Genomic DNA, 27007 nt, shown 5'->3' with positions numbered 1-27007 from the left:
TCATAATGTTCTGGTTTACCAAGAGGCATTGCAAAATCTCTCAGAAGTATCTGAGCGGAGGAACAACACACAGGCTCTTTCAGTAGCATCATTAAAACCAGACAAACCTTTCAATCCATTTAGTGAAGTGCCTGAAGGTTGCCTTTTCAGAGAGGGGAAACAGCACACTGAAATTGAATACACGCAGTGCCACAGGCACCAGCCCTCTTGCACATCATTTGAGATGCTGATGTTTTTTCCTGTTTCATCTTTTTCTTCTATCTATGCTCAGTACATTTCAGGCTCATGGAGGAGGCACCTTAACAGCCCTGGAGATTTTTATTTATTCCTGAGAAATATATAAATTGGGCAGCAAGCAGGGAAGTTCCCTCTGCTATGTTGAATGCCAGCCGGAAAGGATTACTTACCTGCCATGAGAAGGCAGCTTGTAGTTAGTCCTACTCAAGCCCCTGCCCCTTCTGCTGTGGACAATTCAAATGAACTAAATGAGAAGGGAACTGGCTCAAGAGAAGAGTAATGTCAGCTCTGAATTGGACGGAGACTATCTTGTTCATCTCACAAGTCCTACCACATTGCTGGTGGTGAGCAGGAATGAATTAGTCAAATAGGAATTAATTTGTCATTGAACTAGTCAGTGATAATGGCAAGGTTCAAAGCTCCATCACCCATTCTTCAGAACCGTGGTGTTTCTGTTCCCGAAACCATCTTCTAGAGAAGAGAATGCCTATCCCAGCATCCATGCTTTCTCCAAGAGTACACCAAGGGAGGGTGCATCACATGTCAGAAGATGTCCAGGTAGCTGAAACAATTTGTCAAGTCTTTCTTGGCATCTTGACCCCAAACTTGTCCCCTCTTCCAGTCCACCACGCTCTGTGATGTATAGCCATAGCTTTCAGCTGCAGTCTGTAACCTCGTCATGCCACTTGTCTCCAAGAAATTTTGTACAAAAGTGAGAAGAAACAGTAGCTCTGGTATTGCTTTATTTCCATGAAGGTTTCTCATGTTAGGGGACAAATCACGAGCTGCACGGGTTAAAGCACTTACGTGAACACAGGACTGCAAAATACAGCCCTGTAGCCAAACACCCATGGCTGAAGCAAAGAGGGAGGGAGAGAAGGAGGAGAAAGAGAAAGACGGCCTGTGGAGGATTGGATTTTTTCCACTCTTTTGCTTGTTTGTTCTAACTGCCTGGCTGGTTGGTTTTAGTTCCACGCTGGGGACTGGCACTGGTTTTCTTTCATTGTGTGACATGCATTTTTAAATGAGTATTAAAGGTGCTGGAAGCCTGGGATAGGACTTTTTTTTATTTTTTTTTTTTATTTTTTTTTTAGAAATTTTGCTTTTAACTCAAATTCAAATAAAACAAATCATTTCTCTGCTTGCTGACTGAGCCCCAGGTTTGAGCCCCTATGTACAAGGACATGTTCATCAAGTGAGAAGACCTTCCCTGACCTCCTAAAAATGTCCCAGGAAGCCCACAGACATAGGTGAAATGTGCATTTGCTGGGGCTGGTACTATTGTCTCGTCAGGCTGCCCTCTGCTAAAGCCTTCTTCACAGATTCCTCTGGCTATGCCAAACTTTATTGTTTAGATTGAAATTTTCCACATGAGATGCTTATCCCAGGTTTATATTTGAGGAAAATGGATGCAAAAAGGGTCTGTTCAAGGATAGACTAGAGGAAAGAAGCCATTTTACCAACATTAAATTGTGACCTTTTTAAAAATCTCTAGCAAGCTCTCTGCTTTCAAGGGACTTGAATTTTTATGAGAGTAGAAAGAAAAGGTTCCGTTTGTGTCACATGCTGATTTTTGCCGTACTTGTGAAAACCTAGACAGGTCATAAGTCTTTGGAAAAACTGCAATTTACACTTGTTCAGCAGGGACTTAGTAGAGCTTTTCAAACAAAACCTTTCTAAAACCTTCTCCTCACTGGGCCTTCTGTAGGCTGAGGGACTTTGTCCACACACCAGCTCCAGAAAGGTCTATCTCTGGACCAGGGAAGCAAGAGGAGGAGGACTGCACCTCTCAGGTTTGCATCTCCACTCATCCAGCCTGCTCCCCACACATGGGGACAGCTGAACGAGGAGGCTGGTGAATTCCAGAGGAAAAGGAAAAAGAGCTGTGAAGGTAGTAAGGACAGATTGACCTGGGGCACTGCGAGATGAAAGCAGGTGACTGAAATGCTGCAGGGGAGAAGAAAACTGGGAGGTGTGACACCTGGGGTGTTTGGGCAAAGATACTGGGGCTTGCTGGGGCTGAGGGTAGGGGAAGACAAGGACAAGGAGACAGAATGTGAGATTAGTGAAAAAGGATGAAAACAAAAGCCACACAGTCCAGAAGTAGAAGCTGGGTTTTTCAAAACCCAGGGATGGGACCTTAGATGAGATGCCTGCGAGGCAGATCTTAGGTTTGCTAGGTGAAAAACAGACTGAGGAAAGGTGCCCAAAGGATGGAATAGACAAGGCAAGCTGGGGGAGACAAGATAAAGGATGTCAGTGATGGAGAGAAAGGCTGAAAAGTCCTAAACCATTAAACCATGCACTTTGCCAGATCCTGGCCTCCAAGCCTTGCTCCCACATTTCTTTGCAACCAGCACAGATGTGAAATGTGGTGGTTATGTGTCCTTTTCAAAACCTAAAAAAAAAAAAAAAAAAAAAAAAAAAAACCAGGCTGGCATTCCCCCTCTGCTACTGAAGCCAGTTAATGTTGACTCAAAGAGAAGCTGTCTGGGTAGGGCACGTGGCTGCTGATGCATACAGGTATCAAAATGATGCCACGTGGTGGAATTTCTGAGAGTTTCTTTTTTTGCAACATTTCTGCAAAACATTGGAAATTGTAGGCACATACACAACAGATTCTACATGAAAAAGATTATTCATTACACAAAGTCAGGCACTGCAAAATGGGAAATGTCAGCATTACAGTCGCTCAAGCAACCTGAATGCAGCCCATTTTGCATAACCACTGCGAGTCAGTCCTGAATGATATAATCAACTACATTTTTTCTTGCAGGACCCCTGTCTCATTCGGTGCACCAAACGGATTGAATTAGGAATCAAACCTACTGTTTGGAAAAGTGGTCATTAATCAAAGGAGTGGCAAAGATGGCTGGAATAAACAGTATAATCAGATGGCTGAGGCAACTGAAAGCTGTATCCCTACCTCTACACAAGGATCAGGGTGATGCCAGGAAAACCTCTTAAACCAGATTCTTTGCAAGCAGCCATTAACTCTGTACACCTCATTTTCTGGATGCTTGACAAAAGGTGGACAAAGCCTCTGGCTTCCTTTTTGTCTGGTGGCAATTCCAAACAATAATAGATGCTGTATTGAGAGTTTAATTTTTGGCAAACAGGAAGCATTAAGTTTTGACTCTGTTGAGACAAAACATGTCATTCAGCCCAATCTCTTTTGAATCTGAACATTTTCAAACATCTTTTTTCAAATAATAGGAAGAGACTTTTTAAAATGATAAACTAATTTGAATAAGAAATTAAATGTTACATCTAAAATATATTGAAAGAAATCATTCAAATTAAAAATTAAAAAAGGAAATAGTTTGGAGACTGTTTTGTTTTTCTCCTGGGTTCAAGATGATTTCTGCAGAACAATTAAACAGGATACAAAAAAAAACAGCCTGTATAACTTGCACGCCACCGAATCTCCATTTTTGCATTTTTAAAAAAATCAATGAAAAATGCTGCTCAATACTATTTAATATTTAGGGGTGGGGACTCAATTCAAGGAACTGCTGAGTTGAAGTCAAAGAGAAATTTGCTTTGAACTCAGAAAGCATTCTGTAATGATCGGTATTTTGAATAACAAAATTCTAGGTGTCTCAGATGGGCCATAAAAAATTAATAGACATTTTTGACCTTAATCTTGCTGCACGTCAGTTCTCCGCCTATACAATGGATTTACATAAAGCAGCTTTTGTCCTCTCATCTCACAAGAGTAGGGTGAAAATCCACGAACTTGACGATGTACTGAGATACCACCCTAAGGTGTGCCGCAGATAACACCTTGAGACGAAGAATTCTCTCTTTGCAGCAGCCTGTGAAAGCAGCACAATACAAAGCTTAAGGCTGCACATTAAACACGGAGAAGAAAACAAAATACTGAATCACTGCTCAGTTGGGAAATGTCACCTATCCTGCATACAAAAGCATGCAGGGGTCCTGTGTTGAAAGACAGTATGCAGTCTTGAAACCATTGCTCTGTAATGCGTAGACACATAAGTGCCAAATTAAGATTGCAACCTTAATTCTGGCATCTTCTTCTGTTTGAAGTGCTTGCCTTCGCAACCTAAATAATATTCGTCTGACACAGTTGTGTGTGCGTAATATATGAAAGGCTCTTGGCTCGGGGGCCTTGGACTTCACAGAACATTGCCGCAGTCCCCCTGAGTTTTCCTCCCTGGTTATTTTGCTTCCAGCTCATACCGGTTTTGCAGCACTGTATTAGAGCCTGTCTTTTCTGTCTCCCTCTTTTACTACATGTCCTTCCTCAGCCCTGATTTCTCACCTCCCGCCACCCACCCCACCAGCTTAGCTCTCCTGCGCCTTCACTGCTGCATTGTTAATTATTTGCTTGGGCAATCATGATTGTTGGACTCCAAGCAGACAGAGGTCTCACTGCATTAGATATAAAGCAGCAAATACAATAGTTAGAGGTTCCCTAATTACAGGACAGAACTGCAATAGTGTGTATTGCCTTTCTGCATCCTTCCCCAAGGTGGTTAATGCAGCGGAGGCTCCTGCCTCCACCATCTGCTCCTTTGTGACCTTATACCCAGTAGCTGTACTGGTGGGAGGCAGAAAGAAAATCCTTGGGTTCACCACAACTGCCTGCAACTGCAGTTCTCAGGCTCTTTCCAGCCCCAGATGCCCATCACTGTCACTGCTATCCAGCTGCAATGGACTTGTCCTTTTCCACATCTCTTTACCTGAACAGAAGCTAAACCAGGCCCTACTCCTCACCTGAAGAGGACAAAAACTCTGGGCACTCCTGATGGGGTAAAGTCCCATTCAGAGAACTGCCGTGGTTTGGTTTATCCTACAAAATGTGCCCATGTAAAGACAGTGCATGCAATACGCTTGCATCGAACGAAACAAAGGCACCATTTGCTTTTCAGATCAAAAAACTCTGGAGATATTACTTCTGTTTTTAGCCACATCCAAACATATCAGAATGGGAGACTGGAGAAGACCAAATGCTGTTTCTGACCTTCTCTGCTGACATCATTTGCATCTGCTGATGTTATTCGGGAAGAAAAGAAGAGTCAAGGGAAAAGCTTTAAAAAGCCTTTGGGGATCCTCAAGGCTCCCCAACAGGTCTGCTAAGCTCACAGTCACAACCACCCTGCCTCTCTTCTCCACCTGCTCTTGTGGCTCCTTCTCCTTTACCACAAAGTTAATGTCCTGCTGTCATCCAGGGTAATACAGATACCCCTCTTACACCTATTTCTTAGCAAGTATTGAAAATTGCCTGGCAATATATTTCTTGGCTGCAATCAGGCAGCTTTGCCAAGCCTGAACACATTAGGGTGGGAGTAGGGGCTGATGTTTCAAAGACTCTATGCAGAGGGAAAGACAATTTGGAAATTGCGGCCCCGGCGGCGCCGGGGCGCCCCCCCCCCCCCCCCAAAAAAAAAAAAAGGAAAAAAAGAAAGAAGGGACTACTTCAAAAATATGAGGTTAGGAGTTTTTAATTTTGAACTTTTTTCCTATAAAGAATATGTTTCAGAAGCTGCAAAAATCAAAATATTAAAAGACCAAACCAGCCCAAAACAGACACACGAATAATCCTCTTCTCCCTGGCATCATGACACCAGTCAGCGCAGATTCCTCTTTTGCTTACATCCCTTGTCCAGCCCTGCTGTAAACTGTTCTACCCCTTTTCTCTCCTTATTCCTTCTTTCCCTTCCTGCCTCTCTCCTGGCTCTCCCTGGTGAACTGTGAGCTGCAAGAAGCATTCCTGGGCTAGAAATTAACATATTAATGAAGAAAGAGCCTTGAAGAAGGGCTGAGAGATGGGGAGAAACACAGAGGCAAGGCAGGCAGAACAAAATAACAAAGGGAAGATATAATGAAGAAGGGACACAGAGCCAACACACAAAGGGATGAAAAAAATGCCTTTCTCAGGAACTCATGCTACTTCAAACACTTCCACGGGAAGAAGAGATGAAAGAGAGGAAAGAAAGGGGGTGGGGAAAATGGGGTGGTTCTTCTGTTTTAAAACAATATTTAATATTTCTGTAGAAGAGAATCACCTATTGAAGGAAGGATGAGAAAGATGGAGGATGGGAGTGAGGGAGGCACAGGGGAGTAACAGACACACACAAAGGGGACAGGACTGATAACAAGAACAGTGGGCTCATCCCTGGCTGTTTGCAAATCACCGCAGCTATGGATTCATGGATACAACAGCGCAGTCTTTGCCTATGGGTTATTACCTCCCCTGCAACCCTTCTGTTCTCTTCTTCTGCAATGTATTCCTGAAAGCCTGCCCCAAAATTATGCCAAAAAAGCAGAAAATGTCAATTAGCAAAGACTACTGTTGATCTGGCAGGCTCACAAGAGTCCAGCTCCCAGCCCCTCTCAGCACTCTCTCAGGCAAAAAGTGGGAAACCCATTAGGATCAGTGGGTAGAGGAGGAAGTCACAAAATGGTTAGCTCAAACATCTACACACTTGCTCAGTCATCTGCTCCTCTACTTGCCTACCCACCATTTATATCCTTGGTTAGATGCACTGCATAAGTCACAAAATTGCTCATTCAAACATCTAAGCACTTGTTTAACCATCTGTTTGTCTACTTGACTACCCACTAACCCATCTATTGGTTAGATGAACTGCAGAAGAATGTATTCTAAATTTGCTCTTGCACCCACTGGCCAGAACAAGCCCACGACTCACATACCTGCTAACAGTGCAGGAGGGGAAAAAAACAAAACAAAACAAAACAAAACAAAGCAAACAGCCCTACATCCCCTTTCTTCTGGGACACAGTGCTTTTTATACTGGTGAAGGGAGAAGAACCAAGGAGTAGGTCTCACTCAACCATCTCCATATGAGACCCTTGGTACTACCACACAGCTTTCATTTCTGAGGCTTAAAAAAGCTTCCAGCAAATCCCTCTGTCATAAGCATGACAAATTTATAAGGCTATTTTCCCTTAACTTCTCCTCAGACGATATCAGAAGGCTGCAGAAACTTGCTGGTGTAAGAGTCCTCATGGCCCAGCTTCAGCAGAATGGCCACCACAGCCAAGGTCACAACATCTGTGCAGATCCTAGTTGTGGCAATTGCAAAGGCAGGATACAAACCACATGGAGGAATAAAGGTCAGTGCCACCCACAGCCCTCCCACATGGGGAACTGTCTGTGTGCCCACCGCGGCAGTAGCCTACCTGCCCTTCACAGCGAGTGCTGTAAAACCAAGTGCCATGGTGCTTTTCGTTTCTCCACGTGCTCCTCCTTCTGCACCGTCACCCTGAAATCCTTATTCGCTTTCTGTTAGTGCCCTTCTCCAGGGACCTGCTTCCACTCTGCTGATTGATGGCCGTGACAAGGAGTTCAGAGCTGCTGCAGCTGAGCACCATGATACTGGATGCCTCCTCCATGCCTCACAAGGATCCAGAAGCAGGGGGCAAAAAAGGACAGAACTGTGCAAACCAGATGGTGGGTGCCTCTCATCTAAGCAGTTCTCCACTCTCCTGTGGCATGAAGGACCACAGAGCTCCACACTGGCTTACGTGGTACCACCAGTACCACCCACTGTTGGGAGTGCTATGGTCTTCTCGTTTGCTTCCCCCACTCTGCCAAACTTTCTTGTTAAACAATTTCATGGAACAATAATAAGCTATCCCAAATCAATTTCACAGCATTGCTAAGCTTGTGCCTTCATCCATTCAAACTTGAGCTTTCCATGAAAAATTGCTTGGAGAAATAAATACAAATCAGTAAATTGTTTTAAGTAAACTCATTCTAGCCACTCAAACTTGAGCCTTTCCCAAAACTAGCATCCTTCCACAGCGACTAGAGAAACTGTGACTTGGCACCATCTCCAAGGTGCTTGTTTCATCTGACCAGTCGTCTCACATTAGCAAGACCTCCTACACCTCACAGCTACATTAAAACCAAAATAGACCTGCAAGTAGAGTCCCCTCCAGCCATCTCAACTACATGTCTCAAGGAAAAGGAAACTGAGAAGAGGACAGTAGAAAATGCAGAACCCTGGAAGATTGGCCCTGCTGCACCTCCTGGATTTGGGTAATTCAAGGGCTGGAGAGCCCATCCCACGCTCCCCCCAGAACAGCTATTTGACAAGAATACAGAGAAGGCATACTGAAGAGCAGTTGCTATATTTTCAGATTTATTCAGAGGCTGTAAGCGTCTGTACTTTGCACCTCAAAGTCTTCACAGTCCCTTGGTGATACTGGAGAGCATTCCTTCATGGCTTAAGCACCAGCTCTTCTGAGCTCTCACCACGCCACACGTCACCACTTAGATGAAGAAGGGCAGCGTCAGCATCTTCAAGAAGAGGGTGGAAAGCATTTCTTGCAGCAGTCTGTATTTGAGGTACTTCATGTCACTCATCGGGCTTAATCTGTCAGTGTCGCATTATTTTAATGGGGAAGAGTGCTATAAAAAGCATCCTTTTGGGGGACCATATTTTATTTACAGCATCTATTACCTACATGGCTGCATCCTCCCAGAGCTTCATTACATCTGACCCTTTTGCTCCCCATCTGATTCCGTTTCTCATTGTCTATACCCTGTGGCAGGTACACAGAAGTCTTGCTGGACCTCTCCCTTTGCCCAGGGCTGAGTTTCCAGGGACAATAAGCAGATAATCAGTGTACAATCTAGGTACATCTGTCCAAAACCTGTCATGGTCTTGTGATGAAGGAGGCCTCTGAAAGCGCATATCCTCTGCTGGTGAACTCTGCGGGCTGGAAAAGCCGCCAACCTCCTCCCTGAAACCACTTCTGGAACTGCTGGCTGCCTGCTTCACACAGGCACATGAGGAGCATGTGTGGCACTGCCACTAATCTCTTGTGCTTATTAAACAGCCCCAATGTCTTGGCTAAAATCCACCTCCAGCAATTTCGTTCTGCCAGCTGAAACGCCTCTCGCAGCTCCAGTGAGGTGCAGTATTCATCTCTGCTTCGTACTATGTGCTGTTAAACCGTTGCTCTATTTCACCCCAGAGATGGTTGAATTTTAGTAGTGAATTAAGCCATCCCTTTCTAGTTTGTAAAGTGCTTTGGAATTGCAGATAAAAGATACTACAGCCTGTCATAAATAAATGTTAAGATGCTGACACTGCTTCTGGAGGTAGCCATCTTGCTGAAAAATGATTTCATTTGTGACACTAATAATACAGGCAAGAACACCGGGCAAGACACTGAAAACTCATTTCCATCTCGTTTTAATACTGCTTCAGAAAACAGAGAAAAAGTCAGCCTTGAGTCAGCATTTGTTTTTAACCACTGTCAGGCCACAGAGGCTTGTGGCATTTCCGCCCAGCGTGGCAGCTCTCCTCCACACCAGCTACACCATCAGTGAGTAAACTTCTCACCCGATTACCTGCCATCTCGCCAGATCCTCATGCAGACCAACCCAAATCTGTGTTCCAAGCATTTTCCATGCTGCGTTACTGCAGAGAGGAGCTCTAATCACCTCACAATCTTTACTCGATCACAACAGGTGTGGAGACCTGTTAAGCATGATATAGCAAGCTCAGAAGCCTCTCCACAGGGGTGGAAAAGAGTTTTCTTTGTAGAAAGAGGGGTGGCAGCATTCAGCCTGATTGATCATTTCAAGGGCACTATGGTCAGATTTTAATATTCATTTTATATTAAGGTGCTTGCACACTTGAGTAGGGACATTCTGTTATTTAAATGAGGAGAGAATATGTTGTAGGAATGACAGGGCAGGTAGTGGACTGGACAAGCGGGCAGGTCTCTGCCATTTCTAGTCCTTTTTTCCTGTTTCATTTGCATTTGAGCATTTTAAATACCACATTTTTAGATTATCTGTCATTCAAATATTTTGTGAAATACAGTATGCAGTGAATGTAAAATACACAAGAATGACACTAAGGTAACACACACCACCTTCAAATGTTTATCTTTGTTGCAAAATCTATTTTTCTAGCCTTAACAAAACAAGCATTCCTTGTCCAACACTACATATTGATTTTTGAAGTTTGAAGTGCAGCTAGCTTTGAGTTATTTGTCCACACCAACAAAAAACCCACTGCTGGATAATTATTTGAAAGCAGAACAAATGCATTCATTTCACACTTTCACGACTCAAAGCTGGATGAACAGGTTTTTTTCCTCAGGTTTTCCAAAACGTTCACCTTCAGACTGAGGATGAAAATAAAATTTGCTACATGAAACAAAATGTATTTTTAAAATTGTAGCTGTTTGCAAATAGGCCAGTGCAGAGGGCTGCGAGCTACCAAGAGGTCTGGATTCTGCACACTTAACAGGTGTTTGAAGCCACAGCTCAGTTTGGTCTATTTAAGATAAGTATTCAGCTGTACCACAGATATGCAGATCCATGTTTTCCCAAAATTTGGATGCAAAACTCGAGTACACCCTTAAAGCAATGACTCTGAGAGGAATTTCAGCAGCAGCAGCTAGTCAACAGCACTTTAAGCCTCGATTCAGGAAAGCACTTAACTGCGAGCTTAGGTTGAAATGTGTACAATGATTTCTTAGACTAAGCGCATGCAGCAAAGGCCACTTCACCCACCCCTGAGCTGCAGGTGCCTCTGGAGGGGAGCACACCAGCTCCTTAACGGGGTTTGGCACCATCACACAGCAGTGTAGGGCAGAAAGGGGAGAAGAATATCCTATCTAAAGTTAAACCACAGAGATTGTTTTAAGACTGCAAAATGTCACCAATAAATCTCAGCCCGCACACACCACGGTTAAAGCCTAGACTCTCTGCCAAGAAAGGCCATCTGATATATTTTTTTTCTTTTATTCATGGATTTCTGCCAGGGATGAATGCTGTCCCAGCCCCCTGGGACCGAGCCACTAGGCGGCGTGCCGGGCTGGTGCCTTGTCACACCGCATCCTGAGCCCAACCTGCATCAAAGGGATGAGATAGATGCTCCGGAGTTGCACAGGGAGCCATAGCAACGCAGCAGTTCCTATTTTTAAAGACTTGAAAGATAGTAAGAACATTAAGTCTGAGGGTAAAAAAAAGCATTTCTATCAGGGGGAAAAAAAAAAAAAAAAAAAAAAGCACACATTCCTTACAGGATCCAGTGATGAAACCACAAGTGGCTAGCCACTGATCTGCAGGTGTGCAGGTCTCCGAAATACCCACAGCCGCAACAAGCCAGCCCCCGAAAGGAGGGAGGCTGTTTCTCACCTTCTCTTCCCTGATCTGCTAAAGCAGGTGTTCATATTCCCTAGGGCACTTTAAAATCCACAGAACCCCGGCTGTACTTCGTGATCGGGGGAAGATGCTGCTGTGGCTGATGCCAAACCACAGCCAGAGCTGGGCTGGTGGTTTCACACAGCTTCCTTCAGCTCCAGCACAGAGCAAGGATTTTTATTCACTTTTTTATGAAGAGCACGGAGAGCTTGAGTGCACAAGTGAAAGCATATTGTCACCAGCAAGTGAAGTTGCCACAGTATTAGCACTAATTGGACTTGGCTGTGGAGCAGGAGATGTCTCAGAGGGCTGGAAGCAGAACATGGACATTTTCCCGTCTGGAAACTGATGGCGCATAATGAAATTAATTCCCAGCTGGTGGATTTTGGAGGCCTTTATGAAAGGGCCTGTCCTCTAATCAAAAGATAACCCTTGCCGAAAGCCCATCACTTCACTTGAATCCTCCCACCCTATTTTATTTGCAAAGATGATGAAAAATCCAGCTGTCCACACAGAGCAGGTGCCTCCTCTCCCACTCATAGAAAACCCGGCTCTTCAGGACCAAGGCATCCTGCTCCGTCTGCTGAGGAACAGACATTTTGCTATCCTCTTGCCCCAAATCATATACTCTCTTTCAGAAGCCAGGGGTCTTCAGTCTCCTACCAGCATACCATGCTGGCTTGTGTTAGACCTCCCCAAGCAAGACAGCCTGCAGGAGATGCAAGGTGGGGGAGGAAAAAATAAAGAAAGAGAGCCACGGTTCTATGCAAGCAACAGAGACCAAGGTGACGTACAGCAGGGGATGTGGGGAGGCAGAGAGACCCTGACAGAGGCAGGAGGCACCGGCCAGCCCCGGCCTCCAGCTGCTGCTGGAGCAGCGACAAGAACAAGCAGATTTCAGCAGCAGGGATCTCTAATCCATCAGCAGCGCTCGCGCCACGTGCTGCCAGCTAGCACCAGCCTGTCAGCAGCCGGGTACATGGACCAGCGGGGACATAACGAGCTGCTAACAAGACCCCGGCTTAAAGGCTCGGAAAGGTCAAAAGTTACATATGCTCCCTCGCCCTCCAAGTTTCTGAAAAGGGCAATTTCCGCATCCGTGGGAACATGCCATTTATATCTTCCCTCTCCTCCTCGCAGGAGTTAAGAAGCGAGTCTCAGCACTGTGCCTCCCACCACTGGAGCGGCACTGGGTTTAAGGGCTGGAGCAGGGCTTCCCAGACACCGGGTAAGCAAGTCCCACCGAAGCCAGTGAGACCTCAGGGCTGGCCAGTGTTCTTGGGTATAGCACAAGGTTCACTCATTAGTCATACAAATGGAGAAGGGGCATTGGCACAAATTCTGCTTTCTCCGTTCCTGCTCTCAGCTGCCTTGCTGAGCTGTGTGGAGGTACCTGGCTCACTTGGCTGTGAGACAAGCTCCATGGCAGTATCTGCAAATGACATATGATAATCCTTGCGTCTGAGGTGACAGGCAATACCTACTGTGGCCGGAGAAAAAAGGGCAACAATCCGACTGTACAATCCTATTGCAAGTACTTTTAGTACTCACTGACTCACTATTCAGCTGTTCCAAGCCCCAGCGACTCCTAATTTCCACTTGGGGAACATAGTCCTATGAAAACAGAGCTTGCCCTTGATGTCTCAGGAAAAATGCTTTCCAACTGTTTCTCAAGGGTTCTTTTTCATTTCTTAACTGGTTGACATGGAAAGCTCCAGATGAAAGTATTTCACCCAAAGTGGAAGTATCATGTCTAAACAATGCACCAAGCTAGCTTACCAGCTGTTTTCATATTTGAGGAATCTGAGGTGCAGAATTGAACTTACCTTTGTTCCCCCCTTCATTTATTTCTTTGCAAAGGCAGTATAATTCCACACTTGTATTTTCATTCCAAAGCAAATGCTTCACTGCACTTTTTATTAAAATGAAATCTGGTGTGTGCAGCCTGGTGTTAAATGAGAGACTATTAAAGCCAATCAGTGGAGAACTCATTAGTAACCCTACAACAACAAACTAGTACTTATGGCCCAGCATTCACAAGCAGCCATGACAACCAGTAGGAAGAACCCAGGTCTCACTGAAGGCTATAATAAAAACATAGCTTATGTAGTCCAACGACTGAATATCCATACAAAACGGCTGATCTTCTATTTCTCAAATGATATGTGCCAGAAATCATATTCTTTTCTCATGACTCATCCCTGAATACCTCTCTCAAGAACACTTCTGTCATTTAGTTATTTCTTCCTATTTCTAAAATGTAATGAGAAGCACCCATCCTGAGCTCAAGGAAATCTGTCCCATCAATTAAAATAACGAAATAAGCAGAAGGGTGCCTATAAACACATCCACCTCTGCCCACTCACTCCTTAGCAGCCATGGTGAAGGGAGAATAGATGAGTTTTGCAGAATGCCTAGAAGGTCAGCAACTCCACTTGGAAGGGCCAAGAGAGAAGAACTCCAAATCTGAGCATCTCTCCAGAGGAAAATCCTGTTAGAAACTCCTTCCCAACGTCTGAAATCTTCTCGCTTGGCAGAAGAGAGTAGAAGCAGAGTGATTTGCTGAATGGAGAGGGGAAGACCAGCCATCAAGATAACTATAAGCTTGGTAGACTGGAATATTCAAACCAGATCATTTTCTGGGATAATGGGGGGATAAATAAATAGATACCTATTAAAAACAAAATAAAGAATTAAAGAGTGCAATTGAACTGGAAAACAGCATGTGGACAGACTCCAACTGATCACCTAAGCCTATTATTAGCATAAATTGAGATGTATCCCTCACAGAGGAAAAATTCCTCAAGAATCCTTCAAAAAGAAAAATAATAATACTTGTAGAATTGAACCTTCCTTAATGCATCATACTCCTGCTAGTTAGTGGAGCTATCTTGCCAGCAGGTTATTTTCTAGGACAGAATCTACAATGTTCAATGGTCAAGATTGCACTTCTGTAGTTCCAGTCTAACACAAAGGAGTATCAGCTTCAAGATAGACAAGAAACAGTTGCTATGAGACCATTATTAATATGAGAAGATGCACACCAAACACCTACAATGGTGAGAAATGGCATTTAGGTAACAGTCCATCTCAATTTATTTATTTTTTTGTGCTTGCAGCCATACCTCAAGGAAAGCTTTGTTAGCCCAAGCACTTGCAAAAACAAACAAAAGTGCCAATGAAAGAAGGGGCAAAAACATAGAGAAACTTAGTTTTCTTTCTGAATTTCAGCAACACTCAGTCCAATTCTTCCTCAATCCATTATACACCCATAGAACAGGACCATTTGATTTTAGTTGCATCCAGAACCATTGCATGTTGAGGAAGGAAAAAAAAAAAAAAAAAGAAAAAAAAAATGTAAGAAATGATCAGGGTTCAAAGGCAGATCTTGGGAAATGACTAATTCACAGTGTTAGTGTATAATGTGCCCAGCTGAACTAAATTACACATTTTTTTAGTTGTATGTGTCACTCTCCAAAGAACAAACTGGGAAAATTCTTTTATTGTACTGCCTCCCAGCTATGGATTTGAAGCAAATTAGACCTCTTTGGATTAGCTTCAAGAGTTTCTGAAACACCAGCTACATGGTGATGTATTATCTGAGGTCACACACACTTTGCAGTCTCCCCAGACATCAAGCCCACGTACATACATTTCTCTATTCTGTGTAGGCATGTGGAGGGGGAACTGTAAGTTGCAGATGGCTGAATATAGTATTGCCAGGTCCGGGGCAGGACTATAATTAGTTTTCCAGAACCTTCATTCCGGTCCAAAGTATATCAGGAGAGGTTTAAAGCTTATCTTATAGTAAATTCCAGTGGTTCAACATGACTTGAAGGTATGGACACAGATTATAACCATTAATTTCTGTGGACCTTGGTTCAGGTAGTGAGGTGAACTCATACCTTCAAGCTTGCTTCTTCCCACTTCCTTCTCCCTCTTCTCTGCCTTTCTTCCTGCCCAGATTCAATCTGTGAGGCTAAGCTTGAAGCTATCACATCTCTATTGAAACTTGGGATTTGTAAAAGCAAAAGCTAATCTTGGACACCACTAGCTTTTATATGCCAAAAGGCGCCTGAAAGTAATTTCATTTAAAAAGAAGACCAAGCACACAACCCACTAGAGGTCACACTGTTTAACCACCTCACTCAGAAGTACCGATAGGGTGGAAACATTTGCAGGAGGCAGAACCCCCAGACTAGCAGAGCACAGGTCAGCGCTGTGCGAGGCAAAGCGAGTATTTGCACGGTGATCACAGAAGCGACTGCAACACAGTGTAATGATTTCTGAGCTAGTTCAAGTGCCTGCAGCAATCTAAGCACTGGCAGAATGGAGCTTGGCATGGACTAATTGACTCTGTTTCTCAGAGAGACTGATGTCAGTACCCAAACTAAGTTGGGTATAATATCTGCAGTCATTGCTGTAAATGTTATACCCCAAGTAGACAAGGGAGAAGGAACAGAATGATTTGGGCCATGAAGGTGAGAAGAAATAAAGTTCTTTCAAAAGTGACAAGAGCTGCTTTAGTGTGGGGTGCCCAAGCTTCAGGGCATATCTACACTGCACAACAGTGCTGTCATATCTAGAGACTCAAGAGTCTCTAAGCCAGTGCCTCCTGTCCAATGCAAAGAAGTGCTATGCAGAATCTGCGGAGTCCTCGCAGATGCATAGCTATATGGGTGTGATATTACGCACAGGCTAATTAGTAGAAGGTCTCTGCAGAACACAGCATCACGCAGCAGGGGACAACATTATTTTTTTTTCCTGAAGAGATGCTGAAAAGTCACAATACAACTCCCCTCCATAATCCCTATCCATTTGGAAAGGTAAAAAGCAGCCTGCCTTTATGCTACTTCTGACAACTTTGTATATATTAAATATATTTTCCCTGTTTAATCATTCCGGGGATGACTCAATGGAGCAGCAGAAAAAATCCCTTTCCACTAATCCTAACTGGGAAGGAACCTGGTAAAAGTGTTGGGCACCTTTGGTGATTCTAAGGCTTGCAGACAACAAAAAGACAGTGTAGGAAAGAGGAAATCAAGACAATGAGACACGGCAATACATCAATGGATCACAGAGACAAAGAACAAATAGCAGACAGAGTCATGGGCAATCTAATGGGTCAAAGAGGAGACTTCTTTCAATCCCCAACTTTCAGGCAATGCAAAATCACATTCTGCTTTTTTGTCCACCAGTCCCTCTATTTGCCTAGAACAGCTTACAGTGAGAGGTCACAGCACAGAAGTCAATCCATCACATTTACACTATTCCATGATTTATGGAACAAATGAATAAAGATGCTGCGCTCTCTGTGGCCACCACTCTCAACAGCTACTACCTGGATTCCCCATATCCTACCGCAAAGGAACCAATATGCCCAAGGATTTTATATGTAAAACATTGGACAATGACAGCTGAGCAGGTATGGGGACATCTGGCTAATTGCAGATATCATCTCCCCCAATTCTTCCCATGTCTCATTATCTGGGTTGCTTAGCTACACACTAAAATCCTAGCTGGGACAAAAAAGGAAGATCTAGCAATCAGAAGTTGTTCCACCACATGCTTCCTCTGTGGCCTCAAGCAGACATCTTAGCACTGTTTCTTCAGAAAATTAGAATCTGAATTAGACAAAGATGATTAATTCAAATAGGTTTTAATAGGTTTTCCTTTTTTTTTTTTTTAATGTCCTTTGCCATCTATAAAAACTCCCAGTCCCGATGGAGGTGCTTAGGCTCTCTATGTAATATGCATAGAGAATGGGACACAAAACAGCAAGAAGACACTGGCCAACGAGATGCCAATGAGCAGGATGCACAAGTCCATTCCCTGAGTAAACTGGATGCTTAAGGCACCTGAGGGCTTTAAAAGCTTTAAGGATAAAGCAGGTGCACACTAGAGTTTTTGACCCTAGCTCTTTTTACAGCTCTAGTTCTCCAGACCACTCCGCACTTCCTTCTCTCCTGTGATTCAGGGGTAATGGGCAGCAAGACACTCAGTACGCAGACAACAGGTGCCATGAAAATATCCCAGATGGGTCACACAACCATCACCTCTAAAGGACACCTGTTCATGTATTGCTGGTGCCTGGAACAGAACCTGGGGCCGTCTAGATATAAATACAAAAATCCCCACTGCCTGCAGCAAGAACAAACCCATTTGTGACAAATGACACTTACAAACCCGTTTGTGCAAAGACTCTCCAAGAAGTTCAGCACTGTTATGGAAACAAACCTGTTATGCATCAAGGGGCACACACAAATATTTGCATCATGCCTTCGTTGTGCCTTTGCCATGTGTTGGCTTCCTCCTCGTGTGGTATGGCTGCTTTCAAACAGGATAACAGTACTGGCATTCAGGACTTAGAGCAAAGCAAGCCCCACCATTAGCATAGCTCCCCTTGTCCAGGTTCTAGCCAACACAACCCACTGCCCCAGCACACCACATGTCCTAGCAAAATTATTCTAGTGGTCAGAGGTCCTTTGTGACCCCTCTTTTTTCAGGCTAGCCCAGCCCTCTCCCTTACCTGTTGAGCATGTTTGACTGGTAAATCCTTTTCTCCTGGGTGTTGTAACAGCTGCTCTTGGGCTCAGGGATGAAGCTGTGTTCAGACAGCATATCAGAAGCAGCCGTGGTGATTATGGCTATTCCATCCCTCACTCTGGCAGGAAGACCGTAGTCCCATTCATCATATGAGACAGAGATGAGCCCAGTGGGGAACTCGGATGGCACTGTGTCTGTATCCCCTGCCACCAGGCTGGGCACGATCCACGTGTAACCATAGCCTGTCAGACCCACAGAGTTGGCCACCTCAAAAATGTAGGTGGCCTCTTCCTTGGTACAGTAGAGCAGGATAACAGGGCTTTGGAGCTTCTTGAGCTGGTTCTGGATCTTTGAGTCCCCATCATCCAGGGACATGTCCAAGAGGAGGACCTCCTCCAGTTCCCAACCCACAAAGCTGTGTTCAATGGTACTGCGGATCTTGTTCACAAAGTCCTGGTAACCAGGGAAGTAAGTAGTGACAATGGAGAAGATGTACCAGTCATATTCTTCCATGATGTTGAGCATGACAGAGGCTTGCTGTTCTATTGATGGGCCAAACTGGAAGAACATGGATGACTCATCCTACAATAGAAAGTCAAAGAGAAGAAGAGAAAGAGAAAACAAGAATAGGTCAAAGGAAATACACAACATTGCTAGTCAACCCATTGAGCATGTAGAGGGAGGCATGCAGTCAGAATCTTGCACTTCATGTCTTGGCCAGAGTTTAAGGATTTTTAACAAAGTGAAGCAAGTGGAAAGGAAGTAAAAGCCTTTTTATGACCAGCTGTCCTTAATTTATTTTTAAAGGCAGGTTGCTGAAATTACTTAAAGGTTTCAAATGTTAGGCATGATTCTAACAGACAGGGAACAAGTGGTGCACAAGTAAGGCCAGAAAGAGAATATATGCAAAGTATTCCATGTTTGCAGAAATTAACAGCTTTAATCCCAGGATTATCACAACCACATACACAGGATAAACAGGGTACATATTAATTACGAATACATAACCACACATATAGGATAAACAGCTCTGATTTTGATTGTTTCAGACAGTCACTCTAGTCTGAATATCCAGACTGAAATATACCTAGAGTAGGCAGAACATTTGGACAGAAATAGCTCTGAGAACCTCTACTGCAAGTTCCTCTCAGAGCAAGCAGTAACACAAGGTACAATGACTGTGAAAACCCAGTCTTAGAACAATGTAAAACCTACTAAAATTGAAATAGAATTCTAAACCATCAAGGGTTTTGTTTATACCATGCTTTAGAGAAATGTTAGCTTAATATTTCTCTTGCTATTGCCTTCATATCCTTCTACCATGCCATGTTCATCTTTGCAAGAATCAGAACATGCACTTTTTTATAACTCCCAAGACTACAAAAGGGTTATATACAGATCTCAACTCTTCAATGGCATAATGCAAGCTTACTTTGTCCTGAGATTTCACAAGATACCAGGCTTTCAATTTTTAACAGATTTGGTAAAATCCAAATCCCACTTTTGCACGGTTCCTGGTGGGAAGGATTGGAAAAGGCACTTCCCAATATGTTATCCTATGAACTGATCTCCGCCTTTTAAAGTCAACTGCAAACTCCCACTGGCTTCTGTAGAATAGGATTTGATCACGAAGAAAAAAAAAAGAAAAAGCAAACAAAAAAATGTCAGAATTAATGTTATCTTTCCACTGAGATTCACATTAAGATAACAAAATCCAATCACTACTTTTATGAATAAGAAAGCAGCTCTGCCTTCTCTCAGTCAGCCAGAAGAGTTGGACCAGAGATCCAGAACAAGGCAGTCAGGAGTTTTAGATCTGGGGGAACTCATTGTGAAAATGCCCCAAAACGTTACCTCAAGACATTCACATTTAAAACAGCTCTCTAACAAATTCACTCTCCAGCAGTTTAGCAGGTAGAGATGGTTTTCAGCAAGGGTGACAGTTAATCAGACATCCACCCATCCCTTCTGTATTCATGTTTTTTATTACCTATTGTCATTATTGGCAAAACATGCTATTGGTCAGCAACTTCAGGAAAAAAATCTCTAATCTTGTAACCAGCCTTCAGCCGTTTCTCTTTCCTGAACTCCCTGTGGGTCGCAACCTATACCAAAGAGTCCTTGCTCCCAGATCCCAGTGCCTTTCCTATGAGGTTTGGTGATTAAACTCTATTCACTTCCTCCACACAGCTCACCACCCACTTGTGAAAGTACTCTTGGGCTGCTCTTTGCTCACTGGAAAAATAAATGTACACAAAAAGAAAAAAAGTATAAAAAAAAAAAAAAAAAGCAAATTGGAGATGAGACAAGACCAAAAAAAAAAAAAAAAGGAACAGCAACTGAGCCTCACAATCTGTGGAAAAGAGCTCTTATTTTCTAATCATTGGAATTCACCCCTTCTCCTACAATTGCGCTCAGGAAAAAAAATACTCTTTCAATAAAGAGATATGCTTTATCTTTGAAGCTCGTGGAGAAAATCAGGAAAGCCAGATGAAAGATTAAACAGCTGTCACAGCACCTGCCTGATATTGAAAACAGCCTGAACAAGCATCTCCAATGCCCTTCATTGCACTCCGCCTTTGAAAGCCACCTGTAGCAAACTGAATGCTACAGTGTGAAGACTCAGCTTTACCATAACATAAGAAAGCAAGACACCCACAGTGGTAACTAGCATTTATTTTTATATTAAATTCAACAAAAAACTTTTCAATTCTTATGCGTAAGAGTCTCTGCACTGAATGCACATTTCCAGTTTCTTGCAAAGTCAAAGAGTTGAAGGACCTGGCTATTGAATTATGGGAAGATTGGACATGCAGGATCTTGAAGTCCTGTCTGAAGAAAATATTGGGTGCTTTCCTCCGTGATGAAGAGGGGACGTGAGACAGTAAATCCACTAGCATGTCAAGGCTATGGAGACACATGCACGTGCAGTAGTTATTAGACGTGATAGGGAAGTGCAGGAGGTTCTGCCCTCACTGTGATTCAAAATGCAGTCAGATGCTCCAGCTAAAGCACGTGCTGGCAGTTCATTCCACATAAGTGCACAGCACAGTTGAAAGAAATTCAGTCCCAAAGGCTCAGGCAGAAAACTCAGCACTCCTTACTAACCAGAGCATATCAGAACATCAAAAATCAATACACCAAATAGATAGCTTTACAACAATCCAGCTAAACAATTCCTCTCCATCAAGAAACATGCATCTGTCCTTAAATCAAAGAGCACGGACCACTTGGCTGTGCATGTAATAATTGCTCTTGAGCAACTGCTTGCATTTTTATTACAGAAGCAGCAAGAAGAGGCAACTTCTATTAAAAATGCGAGCATTAAGGAGGTGCAAGCTAGTCCAGCTTTTGGCTTGGCAAGATGGTTCTTGGCACTTAATCACCCCAATAGCTGGGTAGCCAAATGTTCTTCATTCTCTAACCAACTCAGCACTCAGAAGAAAAAAGAGGGGTAATGGAAGAAGGACAGACAACAGTGTGGAATAAAGTGTCCCTCTCATAATAAATCAGGAGAATTGCTGATAGAGCTGGATGAGAATCTCAGTGAGTGCCTTTTGGAGTACAGAAAACTAAGTAAGAAATATTCCTGAGAGCCACAGTTTCCTTATTTTTGACCACAACTGATGGAAAGCCAAGGAAAAAGAGAAGAAGCTGAACTGACAGAGAACCACAGGGTTATCAGAGGTGGAATTTGACCTCACTGTGGTGTTACAATGAGAGACTTCAGATTAGGAGGCAGATCCAAGTTTTTTTTACCTATAGGTTCATTAGTGCTCTATTAGTCTAAAACCAGAAAGGAGCATCTTACCCCTCCAGATATTAAAGACTTTTATAAACATTGCAAGCTCCTATTTTTCTCCTGCAGAAATTTCATATTCCACCCTCCCCTTTTTCACCTTGGAACAGCCAAAATATGGTTCAACATGTCTCCACTGGGAGACAGATTTAAGTTTGGGATTGGGATAGTTGAGTTAGGAGGAGATGTCCCTCACTCTGCACATACCTAGGTTAAAAACAATCCCCTGGCTACAGATAAAAAAAGCTTGTCTTTCTCCTAAAGCTCTCCACCTGCAAGCCTGGGCTCCCCCATAGCTAACTGCTGCAAGATGCCGTAAGATGCAGCGGAGGTGTCCTTCACCCAGTCTGGAGGAAGAGAGGCTCCATTACAGGATCTCAATCCTCCAGAGATCCTACTACTCCCCCACTGTAACCCTGCAAGGTCAGGGATCTGTGGTTTGAAGAGCTGAGCTGGAGGTGGAGCCGATCGACTGACACAGCACCACTCCCCAGCTGACAGATGGCTTCCCACAGAAAATCTGCTCGGAGTTTACCGATGCTGGGACAAGTATTGCCTCCCCCTCCAGCGTGTTTAACCCCTCGGGGAAGGAGGCTGGATTGCACGTGGTGAGGGAGCAAAGGCACGCACACTGAGGGCTCCTCTTTGAGAAAGGTGCCTAGGTGGATGGAGATAGGTGTGGTGCAAGATTCAGGAAATGACCAAGTATTATTGCCAGCATTTCTAAGTTGTCAAATGCCTTCTGTTCCCGAATGGCAGACCCTGAATGCTGCACTGGGGGCCAGATGTGACCCCCACCCCAAACCTGGGGTGACAGCCCCTGACAAGGCTGTTGGAGGAGCCCTCCTGCAGGTGCACCAGTTGAAACCAATCTCTGCTGTTTAGCAAACCATTTACCTCTGCTGTGGCAGGAGAGGTCCCCAGGGTGCTTTTCTCACAAGTTCCTTCCTGACAGCCTCTCTGGATTCCCCAGACAAGCAAAAGCAATTACTGCCTTGCAAACAACATCTTACTATTGAGAGCAAAACTGCTTCTCAGCATGGGGCAGTCTCGAGAACATCCCTATAGCAGAGGAATGCAGGATCCCCAAAAACAGTTGCAGTGAGCCAGTCATCTTGAGGAACTAGAGAGCCTTCCACTGAGCCATAGCTGCTGACTTAGGAAGTAAGGAGATTGGCATTTTATGTTGCCTTCTAAGGTTCCTCTGCATAGATTATTCACATATAATCTGGCGGTGTGTGTCATGCTGAGCTGACATGATGGCTGAGCCTCAAACAGATCTTTGGTACTGGTAGGAAGTTGCTTAGTATCAGAGCAAGTGCCTGAGCCCATAAGGGCCGGGTGTGTCAAGTTATACACAAGAATTAAGTGTGTGAGGAGCAAGTCAAGAGCATATTTTTGCAAAATGCCTTTGGCTGCTATCTTTGCACAGGTGCAAGAGAAACAGTCTGTTCTGCTCTGGGAATGGTCCCTTTAAAATAGGCTTTTGAAAGCATCAGCATACCTGATACCCATTTACCACTGTATTAAAGGACCTGTGCTGCCATAATTTAATGACTGGAATGTGCCCTTACCTTTCTTTCTAGCACTCTGGTTTGCAAAGGGGATCCTATAAGATCCTCATGATCTCAGGCCACTATCCCTTTTCAAAGCCTTGTTGTCATTTTCCAGATTTAGAAGAAAACCTGCGTGTCTTTAGTACCGTCTTGATTTGCAAAATTCCCCTATGACCTACAGGCAAATCACATAGGGCTGCCTCTTGTACAGACTTCAGCCCTACCTACCACAGAGTTTGTGGGGGCAAAAAGGAGTGAGCAAGCACCAAATAACTTCTGGGAAAACACAGACCTTAATTTCCCTACCTATGTATTTCTTTTCTTCAAAACTAAGACACCACTGTGTACCTATTTGTCACAGTCCTGGTGGGATATCTGATTCAGAAGGAGTTTTATTGTTTGTGATGGAAAATGCCACAACAGTTCAAGGTCTTATAATTAAATTTTCTATATTTCTGAGTCCATTTATTATAACAAATCTGACAGGAAATCAGGATCTTTGTTGCTTAAGTGTTCATTTACTTCTGTTTATTCCTACCACAAATGCATCACTGCTTCAGGCTAGCCTGGAGTCAGAATCTTCTGCCTGTTTGTTTTTCCTCCCCACGTTTAATTTTTTTTATTTAGTTTTCAACAACTCAGTACAATAAAAAACTCTGTTTTTAATATTACCCTACTGCCTCTTTCGCACTAGGGAGCTTGAGAATATAGTAGCACTACAGCCCTAGCACAATGTCCCCATAGTGGGACTGGGGACTAGAACAGTGACTCTGCATCCATCACATACACACTCACATTTCCACAAAAACACACATTCACAGCAAAGCCTACTCAAAGTAAGACTGGACTGTGTCATTTGTTAATGACACTCTTCCTAGTTGATACTATTCAGTAGGATTTCAAAACTCTCTTATCTTGCTACAGTAGGTTCCCTGGGTTATTACTGATTTTGGCTTGCACAGCAGATGGAGTAGATGACCTCTTGCAGTCCCCTCCCAGTGCTCTGATTCTCTGATGAGCAAATCATTCTTGGTGTAAATCTTCAGAGCTGCCCTGGGAACGTGCTGTCGTTGGGAAGTTCAAGTTAGTTAGACGCAGAAATGTGGTTGACATAACCATATTTATCAGTTCCCTCACTTGTTCTAGTAATAACTACTGAATGCATTGGCCATATTTGACAGAAAGACACATCTCAAAGATGACAGTCACGGGGAAATTATTACAAATACTGGTATATGAGTGAAAGGGAGAGACATGTTTCAGTGTCCCCACTGAGGGAAAGGCAAGCAGGGTGCAAGACACCATCAGCATAGCCATTGGGCAAACATGGCAAAAGACAAGCCAACACACCAGGGGACTTCATAAGAGACAGGAAAGAAAATGGAGGTTGTCACAGCTGGAAAAAGAGTGTTTCAGGCACATACAACACAAAATCAGAGGAAACCAGGCCTCATTCTTTCCACTGTTCACACAATTTGAAACTTGTCATAGCAGAAACAAAGCCCAGACTGACAAGGTACCAGGAGGTTTTGACAGGATAAATGCTGTACAGAACCATTAACACTGTGACAAATTAGTAGAGGGCAGTAAGAGCCCTCTTTTACAGGCCAGCATTTTGCTGTCCTTCTGGTCCCTGCCGGAGTGCACCCAAGTGGACAAGAAAGGTCTGTAGCAGTATGAATGGTTGTTGACTCTCTAGGTCTTCTCTGGAAGTAACCGTCACTGGTGGCTGCTGCGAGTAATTGTGATAAGGAATCTAGAGCTGCCAGTCTAGCTCAGTTTTGTTATCCTGAAAAAGGGTAACAAAGGTACCAAGATTCACATGTATAGTGTAATTAACTATACACTTAAGTATCATCATATACACAGACTCCAGTTGTGGTTTGGGCATTAATCTCTCTGTAGCAGTGAAACTGATTTGTTGCAGAGCTTTAGCCCAGGGGCAACTGTGTAAGTGCTCTAGCACCAAGGAGCTCCTGAGAGCCATAGTGAAAAGGTCTTTGATTAAAGATGACTCAAGGGCTGAAAACAGCTAAGTGATTTCCAGTTTCCACTTAAGAGTCTGCAGAAATCATTTGTCCGAAACATTCTGCAACAGAGGAAACGAGTTATCCTAGATTTTGTTATCTTGATCTTTGGAATGTTTCACTACCACATGCATTTAATGAACAAAATGAAAGTGTCAAACACATCAGGACCATTGTCCATTGGAATCCTGAGGAAACACCAAAGGTTGTTTGCCAGAGGTGAGGGGTCCACCACTTGTGAATTTTATACGCAATCACTGGTCAAAGCACACTAGTATATGATGGTATGTCATACCAGCTTCTCAGAGCACCACATATGGATGCCAGCACTTTTCCACAGAGGGGAAATGTCAGTTAGCAAGCTGCCAGGATAAGCAATTTTCACATCAGGCATGTTGCATTTCCATTTTCACCTCTGTATGCATGTGCTTCCTTGTTTGATGAGCTTACATATAATGGATTAAGCCACTGGTCACTCTGGGTAGATTGCCCCTGTTGGGTGCCATGTTATACCACACTGGCAATCTAGACAGTCCCAGCTCAGACAAACCCACTGACTGGCTTAATATCCTGACATGGCCAGCCCAAAACAGTTAGAGGAAAGCCAGACTGCCCCATTCCTCATCCACCCAATTACATCATGGTGTTTCCCCAGGGATTCTTTTCTGGCTGTCTTATCCTCCAGACTAAGGACTGAATTTTGACTGTAAGCTGAATGGTATGTCATTGGTATAGCCATATCAATCAACAGCAGCCATAAAACTCTCCAACACTCTTTTAAAAAGTCCAGTCACTGTATCTGGCAAGATGTCATTGAATAAATTTTGCAAATCAACTATCCAGGATGAAATACTATTTCTTTTTATCATTTCTAAATTAACTGCTCTTCCATTTCATCAAATATTCCTTTGCTCTCTTATTATAAGCAAACCTGATTATGAGCTGAATGTCCAAAGGTTCACAGAGTCTATTTAGATAAGCTCTGGAAGATGAGCATTGTGTCCGATGCCATCTGAGCCTCTCAGGATCTGAAGGTTTCCTCTCACTGTAGCCCATCTGCGTACTGTACCCAGGGAGTGTTTGTGAGGACCCTTATTCCCCTTCTCAGCCACTGAGTAGTGATACCTTCCTTCCTCTCAAATTCTGCATTGCGTATGAAAGCAGTAACCTTTTGCGGGAAAAGCTGTTGGTTCCTCTGTGTCCTACTACAAGGCACCTGCAGTCCTGATGATGCCAAGGTCTGCTCAGCCTTTATGGACAGAGTGAAGTTGGCTGTGCCCATGCTCTGAGCTGGCCAGACCACAGCCAAAGTAAAGTTGTCAATTTAAGGTAATGCTGTACTAAGACTGAATCTTTTCTCAGAAACTGTCCTTGTTAACCATTTTAGACCGCTTTTAATGTTGATATAGCTACATGCCCTTTGGATCAGAGCTAGCTTGCCTCAGATCAGAGTACACACCATGTGCAAGCAGCTGAAGGCAAAGCCTGCATACATGTGCCCTCCACTTTCTTAAGCTAAGGAGCAGTAAAAGGCTTCAGCCTTTAAAAATAAAAATTTGAAAAAAAATAATTAAAAAAAACTTAAAATAGGAATGCCCTCTAGCGAGGGGACAAAACCAAGAGCTGAGATCTGACTAGATTACAGACACTCCAGATTTCCCACTGCCCCACACATAGC

General features: G+C 43.7%; 1 protein-coding gene across 5 annotated transcripts in view; it reads right to left on the bottom strand.

Moving 5' to 3' along the window:
* GRIN2B (glutamate ionotropic receptor NMDA type subunit 2B) overlaps positions 1 to 27007 on the bottom strand; it is a 216909-nt gene that overhangs the window by 114002 nt on the left and 75900 nt on the right. For all 5 annotated transcript variants that reach the window (XM_035335522.1, XM_035335550.1, XM_035335531.1 and 2 more), the window contains one exon: positions 17931 to 18529. In XM_035335522.1, coding sequence (XP_035191413.1) covers positions 17931 to 18529 — 599 coding nt within the window. The remainder of the gene's footprint in view (positions 1 to 17930; positions 18530 to 27007) is intronic.

Source organism: Oxyura jamaicensis, chromosome 1, assembly GCF_011077185.1.
Source record: "Oxyura jamaicensis isolate SHBP4307 breed ruddy duck chromosome 1, BPBGC_Ojam_1.0, whole genome shotgun sequence".
NCBI lineage: Eukaryota > Metazoa > Chordata > Aves > Anseriformes > Anatidae > Oxyura > Oxyura jamaicensis.
This window is presented reverse-complemented; position numbering and strand designations above follow the sequence as displayed.